Source organism: Cynocephalus volans, chromosome 4 (assembly GCF_027409185.1).
Source record: "Cynocephalus volans isolate mCynVol1 chromosome 4, mCynVol1.pri, whole genome shotgun sequence".
Classification (NCBI taxonomy): Eukaryota; Metazoa; Chordata; class Mammalia; order Dermoptera; family Cynocephalidae; genus Cynocephalus; species Cynocephalus volans.
The window spans coordinates 74,112,595-74,135,173 of NC_084463.1; the positions used below are offsets into that span (position 1 = coordinate 74,112,595).

General features: G+C 34.8%; 1 protein-coding gene across 1 annotated transcript in view; it reads right to left on the reverse strand.

Annotated features, from left to right (window-relative positions):
- Positions 1–22,579, reverse strand: part of CNTN5 (contactin 5) — a 473,778-nt gene that overhangs the window by 58,582 nt on the left and 392,617 nt on the right. The window contains exons 15-16 of the mRNA XM_063094835.1: positions 13,022–13,180; positions 5,303–5,452 (exon numbers count right to left, since the gene is read on the reverse strand). Coding sequence (XP_062950905.1) covers positions 5,303–5,452; positions 13,022–13,180 — 309 coding nt within the window. The remainder of the gene's footprint in view (positions 1–5,302; positions 5,453–13,021; positions 13,181–22,579) is intronic.

The following is a 22,579-nucleotide window of genomic DNA, read 5'->3' on the forward strand; positions in this document are numbered from 1 at the left end:
AGGCTTTCTTGATTTCTCCTTCTGCATGTTCACTATTGGAGAAAAGAAATGCTACTGATTTTTGTGTGTTGATTTTGTATCCTGCTACTGTGCTGAAATCATTTATCAATTCCAAGAGTTTTTTTTGTAGAGGTTTTAGGCTGTTCGATATATAGGATCATGTCATCTGCAAACAGGGACAGTTTGACTTCATCTTTTCCAATCTGGATGCCCTTTATTTCCTTCTCTTCTCTGATTGCTCTGGCTAGTACTTCCAACACTATGTTGAATAGGAGTGGTGAGAGTGGGCATCCTTGTCTAGTGCCTGTTCTTAAACGAAAAGCTTTCAGCTTTTCCCCATTCAGGATGATATTGGCAGTGGGTTTGTCATATATGGCTTTAATTATGTTGAGATACTTTCCCTCTCTACCTAACTTATAGAGGGTCTTTGTCATGAATGAGTGCTGAACTTTATCAAATGCTTTTTCAGCATCTATAGAGATGATCATATGGTCCTTGTGTTTGAGTTTATGAATACGACCCCAAAAGCACGGGCAACCAAAGGAAAAATAAACAAATGGGATTATATCAAACTAAAAAGCTTCTGCACAGCAAAAGAAACAATTAAAAGAGTTAAAAGACAACCAACAGAGTGGGAGAAAATATTTGCAAAATATACATCTGACAAAGGATTAATATCCAGAATATATAAGGAACTCAAACAACTTTACAAGAAGAAAACAAGCAACCCAATTAAAAAATGGGCAAAAGAGCTAAGTAGGCATTTCTCTAAGGAAGATATCCAAATGGCCAACAGACATATGAAAAAATGCTCAACATCACTCAGCATCCGGGAAATGCAAATCAAAACCACATTGAGATACCATCTAACCCCAGTTAGGATGGCTAAAATCCAAAAGACTATGAACGATAAATGCTGGCGAGGCTGCGGAGAAAAAGGAACTCTCATACATTGTTGGTGGGACTGCAAAATGGTGCAGCCTCTATGGAAAATGGTATGGAGGTTCCTTAAACAATTGCAAATAGATCTACCATACGACCCAGCCATCCCACTGTTGGGAATATACCCAGAGGAATGGAAATCATCAAGTCGAAGGTATACCTGTTCCCCAATGTTCATCGCAGCACTCTTTACAATAGCCAAGAGTTGGAACCAGCCCAAATGCCCATCATCAGATGAGTGGATACGGAAAATGTGGTACATCTACACAATGGAATACTACTCAGCTATAAAAACGAATGAAATAACTGCCATTTGCAACAACATGGATGGACCTTGAGAGAATTATATTAAGTGAAACAAGTCAGGCACAGAAAGAGAAATACCACATGTTCTCACTTATTGGAGGGAGCTAAAAATTAATATATAAATTCACACACACACATACACACACACACACACAAACCGGGGGGGGGGGGGTGGAAGAAGATATAACAACCACAATTATTTGAAGTTGATACAACAAGCAAACAGAAAGGATATTGTTGGGGGGGAGGGGGGGAGGGAGAAGGGAGGGAGGTTTTGGTGATGGGGAGCAATAATCAGCTACAATGTATATCGACAAAGTAAAATTAAAAAAAAAAATAAAATAAAAAATAAAAACACCTGGAGCAGCTATGCATTTAAAAAAAAAAAAAAAAGTTTTTTCTTAACAAGTATTTATTTGAAATAGCAAAGCTATTATTGGTATTTGTACCAAGAGCCTTGGTGATAATAGAAATTTTATACTGTAGAGAAGACCAAACATTTCTGAATGATAAGTTACATAGTCTACCTTCTCTCCTTTTCTTTTGTCTTTCAACAGTGTTACAAATATGTTCAATTAAAGTTCAATTAAATGAAAGAATTATTGTTGTATTCATTTTACATGTTTACCATTTCTAATTTGAGTATATTTCAAATTCATTTCCTCCAATGTCATTTTTCTCTCTTGAGTGTCATCTTTTTAAATAATAGAGAAAGCATTTATATTACCCCATTCTAAATTTATATGTTGGTTTGACAGTAGTAACACATTTCAAAAATTAAACACAAGGTTATCTGTCTTTGTCTATCTATCTAATCTCTAACTAAAACTTGTAAGAAAATTTCACTATAAATAAATAAAAATGTGCATTAAAGTAAAATCACTATTTGTGTTACTATGTTGACATCCTAATGCGAAGAAGTTGGACTAAACCAATTTATCTTATCCTTATTGACTACCAACAGTGTTTTTATAAATGGAAAATTCAAAATATACTGTAGGGGAAAATTGAAAAAATGAATTTAATTAGTTTTAATTTTTAACTTTTTGGTGTGTGGGAAAGGAGTAATTCTAAGGTAGAAATGCTTTATTAAAGCTGCTTTGGAACTTAGAATATTCAAGTAAATAAGAGAATTTTATAAAGGCATAAAACTTTCAACTCAAAATCCCTAATGTGAGACTTTTTCTCTCCCAAGTAGCTCTGTCAATCTTCAAAGTTTAGTTGGTCCATCAGAACAGGATCATCTTTTAAAATACAGGATATGTACTCAATAGAAGCAGAGTGTGTCACATGAGGGGATGTCTCAGGATCCTGGTGTCCCTTTTAATCTGTGCTTCCTGACAAGACAGGCACAAAACTCAACACTTGGTTCAACACCATTAGTAGCTCTAGCTCTGTGTGGTACCAAAGCACAAGAAGCATAAAGCAGGCAATACAAGCCTTTCTAAACTTGCTTTCAAAAAAGAGTACTTCATGCATTTTTAATGCTATTTTGCTTCTCTTCCATAATATTTTAATGGACTAAAGTATGTCACATATATAGAACTCATGATAAAATGGAGAGACAGTCAATACATGATTGAGGTATCTGCAGAAATAGACGCAGAAGTCTTTTAAAATGCATCATCTAAATACAAGTTAGCTTGGAATGTGAAAGTGTTTTTGCTAAAATGCTTTTTAATAGCACGAGGAGATTTATACTATAAAAAGTTTAAAAGAATTATTCATCCCAAACAGATTATTTATTTTTGAAATGAATATTTATAGAAAGCCTCCAAATTAGGCAGTAATCTTTGTCTTTGTTTAAACACAATTAACAATATGCAAAGTAAGGCAGTGCTTTTCAGAAAATATGTGAGCATAAGTACTACTATTGGCACTCATTTCAATATCTGCACAGTAAGTACATAAAACGAGAAATGACTAACTTGTTATGCTCTTCATTAATGAACACCTGTACACAATGAAAGCATGGCTGATTTTATGGATGCATGAAAATCCAACCAGGCAATTAATGTTCAATTTAAAGTTCACACTATTGAAAAGGTAGTAGAAAAAACAACTTGTAATAGGCAAATCATAAAAGCAGAAAAGTTGGGTTTTGTGTGGATCAATCTTTTCCAACATATTTAGGCTATTTTACCTTTTGTTTTCTTGGCTGCATAATTTTTATGTAAAAAATCTGGACATCTTTTATACAGTTACTTGCACTTAATGTAATAAATTGGCCATTTAGAATTATTTTCTTAATTTTTTTAAGAACCAGATATAATCATGTTTTAGAGAAAGACTCAAATGTTTTGATAGTTTATTTTAATGAACATAAGTTTTGCTTAATTTGTTAGAAGTCTAAAATTGTATTTTTGATCTAATTCTATAACTGTAATACCAAATGAACAGTTAATTCTTAGTCTTCTATGTACATGTATTTCTGACCTCGGTGTGGGTGTGGGCAGGAACACATAAAGGAAAAAAAAGATTGTTTCCTTTTAAAATGTGTTAAGTACCAGTGTAAGAGACTGTTCTGGGTTCTAAATATGGAACAGTGAGCAAGAGAAAATCTTCATTCTTAGTGCACTTTTATTTGAGATTGATATAATTGAGCATAAAAACATTAAAATTTGTTTCTTTCCTCCTTGTATCTGATACCTACTTACCCCCTTCTCCACATTTCTGTATTATTTTCACACTGTTCTCATCAACTTTACTGATGTTTGTGTCCCTCTAAGTAAGTGCTTTACTAGGTCTTTCTTAATACACAATTTTTAAGGGACATAAAAGACAGCTCTCAATATAAATTTGTCCAAAGTAATAAAAACTCTACTCATTTTTTTAAATCCTTTATTTCTTTAATCTTTCTGCTTCTTCCAGGTGATAGGCAAGATAACTTAAATTTTGTTTTTACAACTACAGATAGAACTACCATGTGATCCAGCAATCCCACTACTGGGTATAAACCCAAAGGAATAGAAATCATCATGTAAAAGGGATACCTGCACTCCCATGTTCATTGCAGCTGTATTGACAATAGCCAAAATATGGAACCAACCTAAGTGTCCGTTGATGGATGACTGGATAAGGAACATGTGGTTTATATACACAATGGAATACTACTAAGCCATAAAAAAGAATGAAATTCTGCCATTTGCAGCAACATGGATGAGTCTGGAGAAAATTATGTTAAGTGAAATAAGCCTGGAAAGAGAAATACTGCATGTTCTCACTCAAAACTCGGTGCTAATGAAGAAAAGGAAGAAAGACAGACAGAAGAAAGAAAGAAAGTATGAAACAAAGAAAAGACCATAACAATACATTGAACTTTCAGAAGGCGAGAACAAACTGAGGATACTAGAGATGGGGGGATGGGAGGGAAGGGGTTTCGGGAGTGACAGGTCAGGTAAAGGGCTTATTTGTAATAACGAATATGCTAATAATAAAAACTAAAAATTAAAAAAAAGTTTTTAAATAAAGCTGTTAATTTCTCTTATCTGGTCATTCGAAACATTTTATCAGAGGCATTTTTTCTAAAATACCAGACGAATGCTATGATTTCTAAATCAGAAAGCAGATGGGTATTTCTTTTCTATGTAGACTTCAAGAAGGTAGTAGGCCAAGAAAGTGCTCTGTTTTTGCAAAGTGTAGTTTATACAGGTTAGATGATGACGGGCAACTGTAATTAAAGAAAAGTGTTACTTCTGGAGAAAAGAAGGTGAGATGATCTATTCTGAATTTTATGGATGTGCTATATTAAATGAATATATAATTAGAAGAATAAATTAACTGTTTCAATTTCATGGTGACTTAAAGATGGATGCAAGGGTTGTAGAAAACTGAAGCACCTAAAAGCCTGTATTTGTGGAAAAAATGAGAGAAAGTTCTGAAAACAAATAAAATAAAATAATTATTTTAATGAAAATGATTTTTATGATGTCCAGGTAAATGAATCAGGACAAATTATACTAAGGCAAGCGATAAAGCAATCATGGTTAATTTGACTCGCTTTGGAAGTGATTAGAGGCATACCAAACAGAATTCTGATTCTCCAAATTCTTACCTGCTTCATTTGTGCGGATCATTCGAGATGGGGTACTTGGATCTCCAGTCCCAATTGGATTGGTGGCCACCACTCGAAATTCATATTCCACCCAAGGATTTAGGTCCACTGCCATGGCCGACTCCATGTCTCCTGTTATGATTTCTGGGACTGTAGAGAGAAAGGAGATTTTAGGTATTATTAGGACTGGAAAAATGCTACAAGTGACAGTCAAGGATATCACAGCTACTGATGGGAATCAGAAGAATCATGCACATGTCCTCATAACACATGGTCATGGCATCACCTCCAGTGTCTTCAGTAAAATGAACATCTTAGGAAGTAAGCACTTGTATATGTCAGAGTTTGTTGGAGTTAAGTAAAATTCTTTTATCTCATCTTTACCTATAATTTGCCATTTTCTACACTAAAAATCATTTCAACTCCTCAGCCTCAGATAAGAGACCAAGTGGTACTGTAATTTAAGCAAAGAGGTTTTATTTTTCAATTTTTAGGGAAAATTTTTGAGCAGTTTGCCTCTCCCCCAAGTTCTGGCAAACATATTTAGTCATTTTGCAGTTCCAAGCAGCAAATTAAGAATACATCTTTCTAATTGGAAAATTCCTTTTTTCAGTATCTAAGTGGAAGTTCTGAACTCTCCTTGGAGTGACTTTTGTATGATATTTAGATATTTTATCAAAGCATTAAATTGTTTGTCAATACCATGACCACATAGTGAAATGTTTTTTACATAGCATATATGTAATATTTGGGACTGCTTTTCTTGTTCACTCATCTCTGGTGTCTAGGAAATATTTCTAGAACATTTGTTACAGGAGTGAAAAGGAGAAATGTGGAGAATCTGTTTTATGGTGTGCAAAAATCTGGATTTTTCTCCGTCATGGATTTCTATGTAAGCATGGGGGTGGGACAAGCAAGGGTGGTGGGTTTTTCTATTTAATGACTCAGCTCAATTTTACTGTGGCAAGGTGGGATTAAATCATTTTGGATTTCCCATGAAGATCTCTTCTGAAATGCATTGAAAGAATGTTATCACATTAGCAGAGCTGACATTTTTAAATGGTGGCATTAAAGACCTGGAAAAAATCTGTGCCCTCTTACTACACTGGCAACTGAGAAATATCCTTGGAGTCTAGGAGGTAGGGGACAAAAGGCCTCTTCTCAGTCCACAGCTTGGTGAAATGCTGAGCTATGCCTGCTGAACATAAAGGTGGGAAAAAGAGATTCCCAGACACCCAGTCCTCTTAGCTCCCAGCCTACACTGTACCAGCGATCCTTGCCTTGGGTCCACCAGGACTTTCTTCACAGTTGCATTTACTTCTATTTGTCAGTCTTCTCAAGCAACTCCAGACATCTGGGCAATTTTCATTCCTTTTATTCTAATCTTTTGCACATATTTCCCTTCTGCCCAGCTTGTATCCCTTCCTAAATCTTGAAGACCTTCCACTGTGACATTTGGAATTCCTGATCCATTGTTAGCAAATTCCCCTATATAATCAACCTCCTCTATGAACGTTCCTCCAACTTTTTAGTCTAACAGAAACTGAGGAAATTTTATCTCTCTCAAGGGTTGGGCCTCTTAAGCTATTGTGGAGAAGAACCAGCCCTTTCATTTTCTTCCCCATGGATGTCTCTAATGGATCCTTCCCATTGGCATACACACACGGATGTGGTTCCCTATGAAAAACAGGCACAGATCTCTCTTAATCTTTCCTCTTCTTCTAGCCTTCACTCAGTTTCTCTTATAGTGGAACTTCTGGAGAGCCATTTGTGCTATGACTTGCTGTCTCCAATTATTTCACTTCCATTCTCTCTTGAACCTACTCTAATTGGGCTCTTACCTCCAGCTTTCCATCATACCCACTCCTGTCAAGATTATCAATGACTTCCATTACTAAATCCTCATGGTCAAGTCTCTCCTCCTCATCTTACTTGACCAATCATCATCCTTTGACACAGGCAATCACTTTCTTCCCTTGAAACCCTTTTCAAAACTTGACTTTTGTTATTCTCCTACCTGACCTTGCCTTATCAGTCTCCGTTGCTGTTTTTTTTCCATCTTCCATATGCAACCCAATTCTACTCTTTCCCATTTTTTTTTTACTCCATGCGATCTTATCCAGTCTTACAGTTTTAAATACCCTCTATATGCTGCTGACTCCAATGTTATCAGCCATGAACTTCTTCCTGTACTTCGAACGCATATGTTCAATGGCTTATTAGACATTTCTGTTTGAATAGGGTTTTGTACTATTCTTACTTAGGGAATAACAATTGTGTTCTCACAGATGTAGACAAAAATCTTGGGGTCATCCTGGACTCCTTTCTTTCTCACCTGTCCCACTCCCATCTATTAGTAAATTACAGCATCTAAGACTTTAAAATATGTTTAAAGTATGATTTCTCCTCTTTCCTTTGCAGCAAAATTTCTTAAAAGAGTTGTCTATATTAAATTTTCTCCTATTCTCTCTTGAACCCATTCTTATCAGACTTTGGTGCCTACCATTCCTTGAAAACTGTTATTGTCAAGGTCACCAATGACCTCCATATTGCTAAAACCAATGATCAATTCTCAGTCCTCATTTTATTTGACATGTCAGTATCGTTTTACATAGTCTGTTACTCTTTTTCTTGATGGACTTTATTCTTTTGTCTTCCAGGACATTGCATTATTTTGATTTTTCTTTTACCTGAGTGATTACTTCCTCTTTGTCTCCTTTGGATGATTCCTCTTCTCTACCACTTCTTACTGTGGGAGCGCTCCATGGCTCAGTTTTTATACCCTCTTCTTCATTAATTATACTTACTTTCTTGGAGTTGACATGCAGTCTCACAGTTTTAAATACAATTTATTTGCTGATAATTTCCTAGTTTAAAAGTTCATCCTAAACCTCTCTCTTAAACTCAGACACATATATCCAAAGGCCTACTAACACCCCCCCCCTCCATTTTGGTGTCTAATAGATGTATCAAGCTTCATATGTCCCAAACTGAACTACTTACCTCATTCCCACCCAATCTGTTCGAATTGTACAGGCTTCTCTATGTCAGTTGATGGCAACTTCATCCTTGAGTTGATCAGGTCAAAAATCTTGTAGTTATCTTTGAATTCTTTTTCTCTTACACTCTTTACATTCAGTTTGTCAGGAAATCCTTTGAAGTCTATCTTCCGAGTATTTCCAAATTCTGACCATTTTTAGGACCCCTACTTCTGCCACTCTGAAGCACCATCATCTCTTAACTGCAATAGCTTCCTAACTAGTAGAGTGACTCTTCACTTATCCCTCCCATAGTCTATTTTCAACATAGCTTGAATGAATGCATTAAAAAGTTAGACTTAGAATATCAGTCCCCCAATATCTCTAAATTTCTCTCAGGATAAAAATCCAGATACTACATGATATTGGTTCTGCCAATATCTCTACAAACTCACCTTCTAACATTCTCTCTAAAACTCATTCTGCTTCTTCCTCACTGGTCTTCTAAATCTCTCATATATAATGTGTCTAATATTTTTGCACTAATTGCACTGTCTATCTGGGCTACTGCCCTCTAGATATCGGCATAGCTAAATCCACACCTTTTTACTCAAATGACCTTTCTCAATGAGGCATACTCTGCGACTCTATTTCAAATTGCAACCTTCATGTTATGGACTGAATTGTGTCCTCCTGAAATTTACATGTTAAATCCTTAACCCTCAATGTGGCTGTATTTGGAGATGGGGCCCCTAAGGAAGTAATTAAGGGTAAATGAAGACATAGAGTGGGGCTCTGACTTTAATGTACCTATAAGAAAAGATGCCAGAGCTTGCTGTCTCTCTCTCAGCTATGTGAAAACAGTGAAAAGGAGAACATCTGCAAGCCAGGAGAAAAGCCCTCACCAGGAACCAAATTGGCCACCATGTTGAACTTGGAATTCCTAATCTCCAGATCTGTGAGAAAATACATTCTTGTTCTTTAAGCCACCCAGCCTATGGTGTCTATGGTATTTTGCTATGACAATCCAGGCTGACTAATACACTGCCCCTACCACAGTACTTCTTCTGATCCCCCTTACTCCACATGATTTCTTTTTCCCCCCATAGCATTCATTAACTTTTAAGATACTATATAATTTTCTTGCTTATTTTATTCTCTGTTTATTGTTTGTTTTCACCTATGAAAATACAATCTTCACAAGGGAGTGGATTTTTTTTTGTTGTTGTTCTTTGGTATATCTCAAGTGCCTAGAAAACTACCTGGAAGGTGCTTAATAACTTTTTATTGAATGAATGACAGTACAGTTTAAATTGCCTGGTGTAATCAAAATTAGCAAAGTTAATTTCTGTTTGAACTTTTATGTGATTATTATGGGCCTTATGTTAAAAAGAAAATACATATCCTTCCTTGCAAAGCTACATATATTTCACATATTTATATCATCTTGGTCATAACTATAAGTTGTAAAGACTCCCTCCCGAAGCCCACGTCCTTTCCACCATCCTTAATTCTAACCTGTCTTTAAAATGAAAAAAAAAAAAAAACCCATATTTTGAAGTTCCAAATTATAGTTAATTCTAAGGGATATAAAATAATTGTAAAAGCACATGTCAAATGCATTAATATTTTTGATGAAATAACATGCAATATGAAATAGATTAGAAATAAACTTTTTAATAAAATCACAATTTTGATTTAAATGTGATATTGTGGAAATTAAGGATAATGGAGGGTTTATACCAAAGTAAGTACTTTTAAAAGCCTTGCAGGCATCTTTTTTATAAAGATATGCTTTCTGGAACTATGGGGACAACTTGGTTTCAAGGAAAACACTACGCTTAAGAGAGAACATGACGGTGACTAAGGACAGTGGACCTCATACTGACTCAGAAAAAGAATCTTGTTGAAATGCCTGTTCTAGTAAAAGAATTGCATCCAAGAATTGAATTAATAAAGTAAGCCTGCTGAACTGACAAATTTAATCAACCAATCAATCCATGAAAAACATATCCGCAGATAGAAGGCATATCCACTGATAGAAGAATATTTAAGAAACATATCTGAGTTAAGTAAACAAAGACCAATCAATTCTATGATTATAGGTGATCTGATATTCATAAGTAGACACAGTCAAAAACTAGGTCAGCTAACACTGCTGAGTAGCATGAAGAAGAAAATCAGGTTTCCAAATCAAAAGCAATTTGTTTGCACAGAAAAAGGGGTCTACAAATGAAATTACGTATTTGTTATGGTTATTTTATGTATCTTTTCCAAATGAAAACATTATTTCCATTCACATTTGAATCTCATTTGTAGGGCGCAGTATTCATAAGTTAATTTTAAGATTGTGCTCGGCTAGAAGGTCCATGTGCAACTTATTACTTCAATTGCCAAAAATGAGGAAATCACTATTCTTTATATTCATTTTGGTGTATAAAGAAATTTTGAGTGCTTTTCAAATACTAGATTATAAATTGCATTAACTTTATCAGAGAGTTCTGACCCATCTTTTTTTCTAATAGATATTCCTGGATATGATTGAAATTGATTTAGATTGAGGGAGTAGGTATGAAATCAAAGGCCTACTGCCCCTGTGAAGCTGGTGTGAATTCAGAGGGACTTCTTTCTCCATCACAGGCAGTTATAAAAGAAGCTGTGGTCAGATTGGGGATAGGGCTAAAACCAGGAAGAATTTACAACAGCTATTTTGGAGCATGCAAAACTTGAGGACTGCTCCTCAGCAGCTTACACTGAGGATGACATACCTCTGCCAATGGCTGCAATTAATGCTGGGTTTGGAAGAAATGAGTTAGGTGAAGAGACATCTTGCAAGAGCACTAAGATGGGTGAATAAAACTGATAGTTTATAGAAATCTACTTCTGGAAAAATATATTTCCTTATAAATACAGTACAACCATAGGTTCTGAAAATCAGTACTTGCTGGACTGAATTAAAAAAGAACTCTCAACTTAAAAATGCTTCCAGCATTCAAATTATATTAGAAACATAGATTTGCAACTTTATAGTAAAGAATTATAGAACAAATAAATAAACCCTCAAAAATAACATTCAGTCCAAATGCCTAAGCCCTCTACACATGCATAAACAGACATACTCACACACACACACTCATGAACCCAGAAGCACAAAATAGAAACAGGTGAACCAAGAAAGAAAACTCAAGGCAGGAATGAGAGAATCAGAGAGTGAGTGTAACTAGGAAAGCATGGATGTAGTAGGTGGAAGATAAGGTGTCTCAGATTGCCATGGGCATGGGATGATTAAGGAAACATACATACGTATTGCAATGTACTCACAAGGAAAACTTCCCAATAAGTAAATTGTACATGTATTGCAGCAAGAGTGGGCAGGGAGCATGGCTGCAGGCAGGAGGATGGGTTAGGTGAGTGCACAGCACCAGATCTGAAGGCAACCCATTTCCTGGCTGCAGAACAAAAGGTCTGAGCTATTGCACTAAGGATGAGAGCATTGGGGTGGAGGTTATAAAAATTCTTGAGTAAATTTGTTAGTTTGCTTTAAATTTGTGTAATTCCTCAATTATCTACCATGCTCAGAGATTCTCCCAATTTCTTTGGTCTGCAGATGTATCACGGGGTTATACTGAAGCCAGAAATGAGGCTAATACCAATTATATTACAAAATAAATACATGTATATGCATAATGAATATGCCTATATGCACTATAAAGATAATAAAACTGAGGTCTAAGTTAATGCAGAAGCCTAAATATCAAGGAAAACCCTAAATTATATTCTGTATGGAGGTGAAAATTTTTCTTCTCCACAATTGTAAACTTATATACAAAATGTTTCTGCTTAAATTTCATTTACCTAAGCAACAAAGTGGACCACTCCACTCCATAATATTCTGGTTTAGGTTTATGGTTACTGCACTCAAATATTTTTCTGATTTTTATATTTCACTTTTAAACAGGTAAATCAATTTAAAAATAAAAAGCACAAATCCCTACTCAGTATGGACAACTGCTTCTGAAGATTCCATTTTATAGACATTGTATACTTTTCAAGTACCAATATGTTAAATAAGTATCTAATAAATATCAAGTGAATGTGATTTTACATTTGGAGAGATAGAAGTTTATTTAGTTATAATATGAAAGGAAAAATCATAAGGGACAGAAATAATTTTGAAAATAATGTAACTATTATACAAACATCTTAGAAGCAGGCATCAAAATGCTTTAATTAAAGTGTTTAAATAACATAATTTTATGTTATATTTTCTTTTTGTAGATAAAATAGATGTGTGACTATAATGAGGTAGCACATGTTCTGTATCTTGAATGTCTTGGTGGTTACTTGAATACATATAATAAAATTTCACAGAACTCTACATTAAAAAATTGCATGTCAAAACTGGTAAAACCCTAATACAGCCTGAAGTTTAGTTAATAGCGTTGTGCCAATAGCAGTTTACTAATTTGGTAATTGTATGGTGGTTATGTAAGATGTTATCATTGGGGGAAGCAGGAACTCTGTACTATTTTTGCAACCCACCCTGTGGTCCCTCTTGGAGAACTGAGAAGAGAGGAAAACAAGTTTCCTTGCTCTTTTTCAGTTCATAAAAAGAAGCAACCAGTGGTCAACATTGTAATAAGTAACAATTTCCAGAATCCTAGTGAGATCATAAGCAAATATAGCCTGTAAGGTAGGAAGCTGCTCTGGTAGTGTCTGATGTGGCCTTAGTGCCTCTTACCTGTTTTTACTGTTTGCCAGCCCAGGGAGAACGGGCTACGAGCCTGCAGGTTGTAGGAGGAGATTGGGCTGTGGTTGTCGGCTGCTGGACTCCAGGAGAGTGTGGCTGTGCTTTCAGTGATTTCCTCAACAATCACTATCCCAGGTGGGCCTGGGGGACCTACCGGCAAAAGGCAATGGATAAAGTTAAGTACAAATCATTATGAGGAGGCCATGATAAATTGTACTTCCAATATGGATCCCATCAAACAATGTAATCATTTTAATGAAACATGTAGTTAGTAATGAAAATTGACAGCAATAAGTCATGGGATGCAAGCTGGTTTCGAGGAATTTCTAGGGGGAACTTAATTATAGATTTGATTTTTTTCTGGCACTTGTGCCTGGAGGCAACTACCAATTAGCATTGTATTTTATAGGAAAAGAAAAAAATAGAGACATACATAAGGATATGAATGTCAATATGAACTACAGCTGTTGAAATCAATCACAGCTTACACAGACAGCAACAGAGAATGATAAGAAATGCTAGCAGGAACAAAGACGATCCCACCCTTACTAAAAAGTTATAGGGGGATGGGGCTAATTGTCAAGTTCAGAGAACGTACAACATGCACACACTGTAATGAGCACTATCCAGCAGCTTAGACTCTAACGAGGGAGATATTGAAGGTTTTGAAAATAATGATAGTACAGACAAGGTAATGACATGTACCACACGTGAGGCATATATAAAGTTCTGTGGTTAGGTCTAAGGAGATTGTGTTTAGATATTCTCTCGTGGGGAGGGAAGGGTGGGAGTAGTGAATCAGAAAAGGTTAACTCCCTTTTGATCATGAAAGAATGGTATAAAATAGTGGTGAAAATATCTATGTGTTTATGGACTTCGTCTTTCAGAAATTACCATGATCTGATTTGAGGAGAAATGTGCCATTGTAGTTTTATTTCTAAAACAGTGATTTTTAATAGGATTTAAAAAACAATACACAGCTATTTACATTTTAGTGCCTACAAAGCAATGCCAGTTTTCTTATTGATGTTCTTCTATTCCATAAAAAAGAACAATTCAACTTGCAAAAATGCTTTTATTTTGAATGAAAAAAAATACACCTTTAAGTATTTTAAGTTATCATTTTCTGAATTGGTCCTTATGCAGCAAGTTGTTCCTTGGATTTGGTGATTAAGAGGTCTGAGCAGAACCTCTACTAGACTATAAGTTGCTGAGAGATGATTGGAGGCTGAAGAGAAGGCATGGTTAATGAAGGCCTGAGTAGAGAATATCAACAAGGAGGTGCGGCAGATGGACAAAAAGCTTAAAAGCCTCGCTAGGGCAAATGACATTTTTAGGAAATAAGGGATGAACATTTTTACCAAGGCTGAGGATAGCCAGCAGCAGATGGCATAAACCAAAGATCTGATGAAGATAGGGACGATTCCATAAGGAAGGTGACAGAAAGTGGGGATTGTGGGCTAAGGGGCAGAGACCAGGCTTGAGAAGTGGCACATTTTCCTCTAAGAGAAATGGAAGAAACAGTGAAACACAGAAAGCTTTTCAAATAGCAGGGGGAGAAATTGAGAGAGCTTATTTTAGAAGGAACTCATTTTTCACTAACTTAGAATATATGACTCCACAGAAGTGAAGGTGATTGAGCGAGAATGAGATGATGGGGGTTGGAGAGTAACAGGACAGTTTTGGAGTAGGCATATGATGGAAGGGAAAGGATGCAAGGAAGAGGGAATACAAAGATTTTGGAATAGTACTGGGGTTCATGGTTGGTTGGATAGCATTATCGTGAGGTGAAACTGACCAACTCAGCAAGGTTAGGCAAGCCAGGACCAGAACCAGGAACGCAGTTAGTAGGATCCATTTGTGTTTGAGAGTTTGTAAATTTGTTATTGTTTATCATCAAAGATGCCAATGATATGAATGACCGTGGAGTCAAGGTGGAGTAGGGAGTCAAGTGAAGCCAGACTAGAATAAAAGAAAGGAGTCAAGGAGACTGGGTTATTATGGGAGGAAGACATAAGAGTCGGGACTTGTGTTGTGAGGGGAAATTGGAAGCATCTGTGATTTTAAAGGTAGGGTAGTTTTGAGCAAGAATTTGGTTTGTGTTTATCTGCAGTGAAGTGGAGAATGTGCTTATTAGGGCTGATAAAATCTAGGACTTATGAAAGAGTATGTTTGATGTCTCCTCAATATCAATGTTGAAGCCATTAAAATAGTGGTTAAGGATGTGGTGAGGAAAATAAATGAGATACAGGTGTCAAAGAAGGGATCTAACAAGTGTCTGGACTGTGGTGATAAGAATGTGGAGGAACATCAATAATAATGATGATATAATAATGATAAGAATATTAACTATAATAATAATGCTAATAGTTACCATACTCTGACTGTACCTTACTGTACTAAGGAGCTATACTAAGTGTTTTCCAACATTAACTTATTCATTTATTTCTATGTCACCATGAGGTGGGCATTATTATCCCTATTCACAGAAGAAGTAATAGTACCTCAAAGAGATTATTTAGTTAATAAATAATAAATGAGTTATTTAGCCAACAACCTTACTATATGTTAGGTTTTATGGTAGGCACTGGGTATCATTCTAAAGAGGAGAAGTTATTTGCCCACATCAGTCTGCTAGTGAACAGCACAGCTGAAACTTGAATTTGGATCTGGAAGCCATTCTTCCATTGAAAGGAAGAGCACATTCCTTCACCTCCTTGAATGTGGGCTGACTGTTTGACCCAACAGACAATGGTAGAAGAGACACTATGCGGCTTTGAGGGGAAATCATAAGAACTTTCCAGCTTCATCCCAGGTCTCCTGGAATGCTTTTTCTGGGAAAAGCCACTGGCCAAGTTTGAAGTCTGGCTACCATTTTGTGAGGAAGACTAAGCTAGTCAAATTGGAGAGTTTTGTGGAGAGAGAAACAGAGAGATACCCAACTTGCCCCCAGACATTCCAGGCATCCCATCCCTGGTACCAGATGTGACGTAAAAAGCCTTCAGATGACCCCAGTTTCAGTTACCATCTGCCTGCATCTGCATGAGAAACCCCAAGAACTGCCTAGCTGTGCCTGTCAGCTGCCAAAACCAAGAGATAAATAAACAGTTTGATGTTTTAATCTACTAAGTTATGGGATGGCGATGGCTCATTGGAACAGACTTCAAAATAGTTTGTTTTGAGAGTTTGTTTTTAAATAGGAAACTCTGTCAGGAGGATCCTCAAATACTATAAAAAATGACTTGAAATTTAGATAACATGTTCACATAAGAATAATTGCCCCAAATTCATTTATTAAGCTCTTCTGTATTTTTTCCATCTATTCTGTTCCTTTTCATTCATTGTATTTATTTACCTCTTCAAAAAGCATTTATTAAAAACCACCTATGTGCAAGGTCTGAGTAGAGACACTTTTTGTTAACAAATAAAAATAATTTGCCTTTTTGGGTATCAAAGGTCTATGAAAATGTTTAAATTATCCCCCTTAAAGAAAGATATATTTCTTTAATAATAGGTAATTTTTACTCTAAATATATATATTTTTAATTTCAGCTGGAACAGATAAATGGAATTTATGACCTAATTAATAAATTCCCAAGTACTTTTCTCTATATGTGTCTATTTGCCCAAATATGGCCCTCAGCAAAATAATCAGTGACAGGAACAAAGATTTATGTATCCAGGATAATGATTGTGGCTTTTATTTATAATTACAAACCACTATAATCAACTAATTGTTTGATAATCATGTAATGTTTAAATTATAAATTCTTAAGATGAAATATTAGGCAGCTATTAAATTGCCTAATATTGAAGGCTATTTAATGACACGGGAAATGTTCACAATATTCAAAGTGAATCAGGTGAAATGCAAAAATGTATGTAAATATAAGTGTATCAATAGTAAGTAATTTGCCAAATATATGAAGAAAAAGTCTGGAAAGAAATACATTAAAGTGTAATGAGGGTTATTGTTTGGAGGTGAGGACATAAGTAATTTAAATTTTATTCTTTATACTTGTTTGGATTTTCCAAATCAGTACAATAAGTATGCATTACTTCTAAAATAATTTTTAAAATTTATTATTTTAGAGAAAATCTTCATATTGTGATATATTTTGTGCTATCCTAAGTATATTCTGTTCAATTAAAAATTTACTGAGTGCCTAGCATGTATAAAGCACCATGCTTGGACGTGGGAAGTGGGTGAGAGGAACTGTTTTTGGACGGACGAGACAGGGTTCCAGCCTTCAATGTGTTAAAATCCAGTGGCAAAGACAGATCTTTTACAAAAAAAAAAAAAAAAAAAAAAAAAAAAGCCAAGCAGTGATAATGTTATGTTCATGTGCTTTGGGAGTACATCTCCTATCTCATTATACAGCTTGTTACATTGACTATCATCATTTTTCTGTGATTTCCATTTGTATGAATATTCAACATAGTATTTGGCATATATTAGGCCCTCAATAAATATTTGTAGAAGAAAAAATGAAAGGAAGAAAGAGGAAGAAAGCAGGAAGAATGAAAAAAGGAAACAAGGACATAAGGACTTATGCTTTGAGTTTGGGAATGGTGTACAACAATTACCAAGTAAAAGCTTTTTAAAATATGATAATTATATGAGACAAAAATCCTATGCTATAGCCCCTTTTTATGTTAAATCAAAATACACTTGAGTTAACACTTTTTTTCAGTCAAGTTTCCAGTGGCAATCAAAATGACAGAATAGCTCTATGAATAAAGAAAATAAACTTTCCATATGATTTAATAATAAGGCTCATCATTATTAGAAACTTAGACTTGATGGTCTATGGACAGATAATTTCTCTAAATCCTTGCAAATCTAAAAGATTTCTTGTGAATATATTATTATAAAGATATTCTAAAAAACTGGTTGTGTGATTTACTTTTTGAGAGAGATTAAACACAATTTTCAACCATCATAAAAGTGAACACACGATATACTGTTATAATTATTTATATTATTGGCTTATCAATGCTTTATTTATGGAAAAAATGTTTTTAGACATTCCATACTGAATGCCGGCTGTAATTAACTTCCTATATATATTTAAGAGTGAACTACATTAACATATTAATATAGTCAATATCTTTGTTTTTAAGATCTGTTAATAATGGTCCTATTTTTGCTACCTTTTGACTTTTTAAGAAAAAAATCAGGGAGTAAAAGTTCTCTTAAAAGAGTTTTGCAACTAATTTACACAAAACCTCTTTGAAAATACATTAATAAGAGACAAATGTCTCAGTAACGACAAATGTGTGACAGTAGCTAGTGTCTGGATGTCACACAGATGCCACTCATTTAGTAGAAATCTCATTAAATTTTTATACTTAGCAGTAATGATTCAGTGTCAGATGGGCAGTAATCCGGAAAGTTTTTTTCCCAGGGACAGTGGTATTATATTGGATCACTGAAACAAATATTTTATTTAAAACTAGACAATTTAGAAAAATGGACACAGTCTGTTTATTTCTTCATGGTGAAGACTGCCGAGCAATTGGCAAACCACAAAGCCCTGAGCAGAAGCCATGTTCTCATGGATTCAGTCCATCCTCAATCAAGGGACCCCCGGAGTGCTATCAGATTGACTCATTCCATTGACCTAATGTTCAGTGAGAAATTTTCTTCTTTTGAGGAGCCATTGACTTTTAAAGCTAAAAAATGCATAAAATATATATCTCCTCACAACCTTTAAAACTGTTATTATTATACTGGTGACATGAGACAAGACCTATGTCTTCATATTCTAGTTTAGCAGTGTTACAATGTCTTGGAATTTTTAAATTAATTGGAGTCATCTAGTTCAACCCTGTTATTTTTCAGATGAGGAAATAATACTTGAGACAGAGAAATTCCTCCTCAAAAAAGAGTTCAAAAGTTCTTCCTGCTTTGGGGGTGATGTAAAACATTTGAAGAGGGTATAAGCTTTAGTGCTGACAAATTGTCAAATTAATTGTCAAATTATGACAAATTAATGTGCTAATAAACAGGAAGTTGTACACTGACTTCCTGTAAAATTATGTCCCATTCTCCTTGTAGGAAACAACTAGTGATGCCAGGTTCAGAGTTCTTGTGTGCGACTGTCTCACCCTTCATGAGGAATACTTCTTAAGAACATCTCCTAATGCTGAGACTGAATCCATAAGCCAAGCAACCTTTCTGGCTTTTCTCACCTAGATAACATTACATTCTCTGCCTGATTCTGAGACTTACAAAAAATAACCCTTCAACAAATACTCCTATTGTTATTCATTATTTTTTTACAATATAAATCTATTCAGTTTGTTTTAATTTTTATTTGATTTTAAGAATTTTCCTGCTGTTTTTCTCACACAGGAGTTTAAAGTAAAAAATTAAACTTGTTGGGATTCAAAAGATTAAACAGGTCTTTGTTTTAAATTGTTTAAAAATAAAGTGAAAAATTTGATACAAATCTTCTATGCTATCCTAAATCCATTCTGCTTTTAAGCCTGTAAGTACTGCTTGAAGACAGACACCTCTTAATTCTAAACACATGCAGGAATATACAGCAGATAAAGGGAAGCAGGCATCTCAGTAAATCATGGAAGCAAAGTCCTAAACACATCTTTCTAATACCAAGTGAAGAGGAGGAATATTAGATTAATTCAGAGAAACAAACTCAATAACTCAGACCATGATGAGTACCTTTGACTTTTTATCATGTAGTTTACTCATCTACAATGAGCCATCCAGTACAAAGGACCACTTAGTGCAGACTCAATTGAAAGGGCCATATATAAATAATGATAAAACATTTCAATAGAAAGTAATATTTAGTCAATAATATGTTGATTTTCTGTAGTGCCCTACAGGTTAATACCTATTAATACCTATTCATAACTGGTTGCTGAAGTTTTCACCTTTAGAATAGAATTATGAGGAATTATGGTATACCTTTATTTAAGAAGTATTATTATTGATAGTATATTTAATTTTACACAGGAAAATGTCTCTTGATATACTCTTGACTTACTGGGCTGACAAAGTCCAACATCATATAGTATTACATCTTTCTTCTTAACTTCTCAGACACTTTCTTCACATCATTAAGTCCCTAAGGAAGCCAAAGTCTTCCCTAGATTTGTTTACTGTTTATTAACCTAAGTGACCCTTTTCTACTATTTTCAATCCCCAGAATAACCAACTTTTTTACCAAGAATAGTCAAGAATGGAAATGAGAAATAAATAGTTCTAATTATTTTTTTTCAAAAGCAATTTTCTTTTCAATTAATTTGGTAAAGCTTACTGTATCTATCCATCTGTCTGTCTGCCTGTCTATCTATCTGTCTGTCTATCATCTATCTATCTATCTATCTATCTATCTATCTATCGATCGATCGATCGATCTATCTATCTATCTATCTATCTATCTATCTATCTATCTATCTATCTATCTATCTATCTATCTATCTATCTATCTATCTATCTATCTATCTAATCTATCTATCATCTATATAACTTGGTCTCAGCATGAAATTCTTGTCCCTCCTCACTTTGCCTGTTTAATACCTGTTTAGGCTTTAAATTTTGAATCTGTGCTCAAGCTTCACTCTCTTGGAAGAGACTTCACTGATTACTCTCCTACTACAGGGCTTGCTTGGCACATAGTGTGTTACAAGATAGAGTAGTAATAAATTATCGAATTAATAATTTTTATTAGTTTAACAGGTTAGTAGAGCTGTTGACTTAATTTTTGTACACATTTTCACTTTTGATCAATCAAAATATGAGAGTAATACATTTTTACAAAATCACAGCACTATTCTGAAAAAAAGACTCCAAATATATATTAAAAATAGGATTTTCATTATGTTGCCTTCTCATCTTTGTTAAATGCTACTAATTAGATATCCACCTGTCTTTGGTGTGTTTCTAAACAAAGAACAGGCTATTAGTGTATTTCGAACTTTAATGAGTAACACAATTTCTATCTTGTTTATAAAAAGAATGTAGATTTTCTGAGCTGTATCCAAGAGCTATTGTATTTCAATTTCTATGAGAAAAGCTCCTGAAGCTGTATTTTGTACAAGATAACTAGGAAATTTTTATACACCCTATATGTCAAGAGAAAATAATCTATAGAAAAGAGATTTTACAAAGAGTTAGGAGAGTTTTATCCCAGTCCTGATTCTTTCATGTAAAAACTTTGGGGCCTTGAAAAAATTTCTAAATCTCATTGTTTCAGTTTTCTTACATTTTATAAAGAGGATGATAATATCAATCTTATATCATTAGTGTGAGGTTTATATAGGGTAATGTATGAAAAAGTACTTGGTAAGTGGTAAATTGCTATACCACTACTGGTTGGACCTCTCACTAGTCTGTAACTTTGACAAAATCACTTAATCTCATAATACTTCATTTTTTACCAATGAATATATGAACACATGTACCACATTTGATTTTATCAAAATAGATGAGAAAAGATATGAAACTGATTTGAAAAAGAATACAAATGTACTATCAAAGGGATACAGATGTATTATCAACATCAGATTCAATAGTCCTATGAAACTTATAGTGGAAAATTAAAAAAATATAATGCTGAAATGATAATGATTTAATGCCCACTTATCAGGTAGAAAGCATTGTGCAAAATGTTATATACTTTCTGTCTAATCTTTACAGTGAATTTGTATTGACATCCCCTTTTCAAAAATAGCGAACTGAGTCTCAGAAAGTTCAGGTAACTCACCCAAAGTAATGTCACACACATTCCTAAAGTGGGGCTGGGGTTTGATTATAATTCTTATTTGAGTATATATCTGAGTTTTAGCTCTATTCTATTCATCACTACATAATACTACTTTACATAATTCGGCATCAATAGAATATCTAGATTTCAGGAAATTAAAAATTATAAGCAGAGGCAAATGATTTTTTTTATTGACTGAGAATGAATTTAGAGGTTAGAGATGAAATTGACTTTATGGTTGACTCCTTAATATTTACTTCACCTGTCCCAATGTGGTGTAGGGAAGTAAGCCCTTTTCCTCCCCGCCACTATACTGGTGGCCCTGGTTAGTCTATGTCAGTCTTGGCAATCTCATCTGCCTTTGTTAGTGATTAATTCAGGAAGCTAGGTCTAAGCCTTAGATCATGGCAATTTTCTTCTGATAGGTGCTGGTTCAGGAGCAATCTCATAATCTAAACTGATATAACCAGATGAAGGGACGGACGTTTGCACCATGTTTGGGAGAGATATGCTGTTCTTCTGTTACATGTGAACAACAAAGCATTTAGACTCGATTATTCCTGGCAGTCAGCCTATGATTACATGGGAGCCAGCCTCAGGGTAAGACCAAGATTGTACACGAGAAAGTAGAAAGAGGAAATTAATCTGGGTCCTTGAAGAAAAAGTTGAGACAGTGGATCAGAGATTTCAAGTCCCAAATTTGAGATCAGTATATACATAGCAGGGCTTCCAGACTACAAGTTAGGGAGGGCCCTTATACATGTAAATAGGGAAAGAGTATAAAGGTGCTGGATCCTCCGTTGGCTGGTAT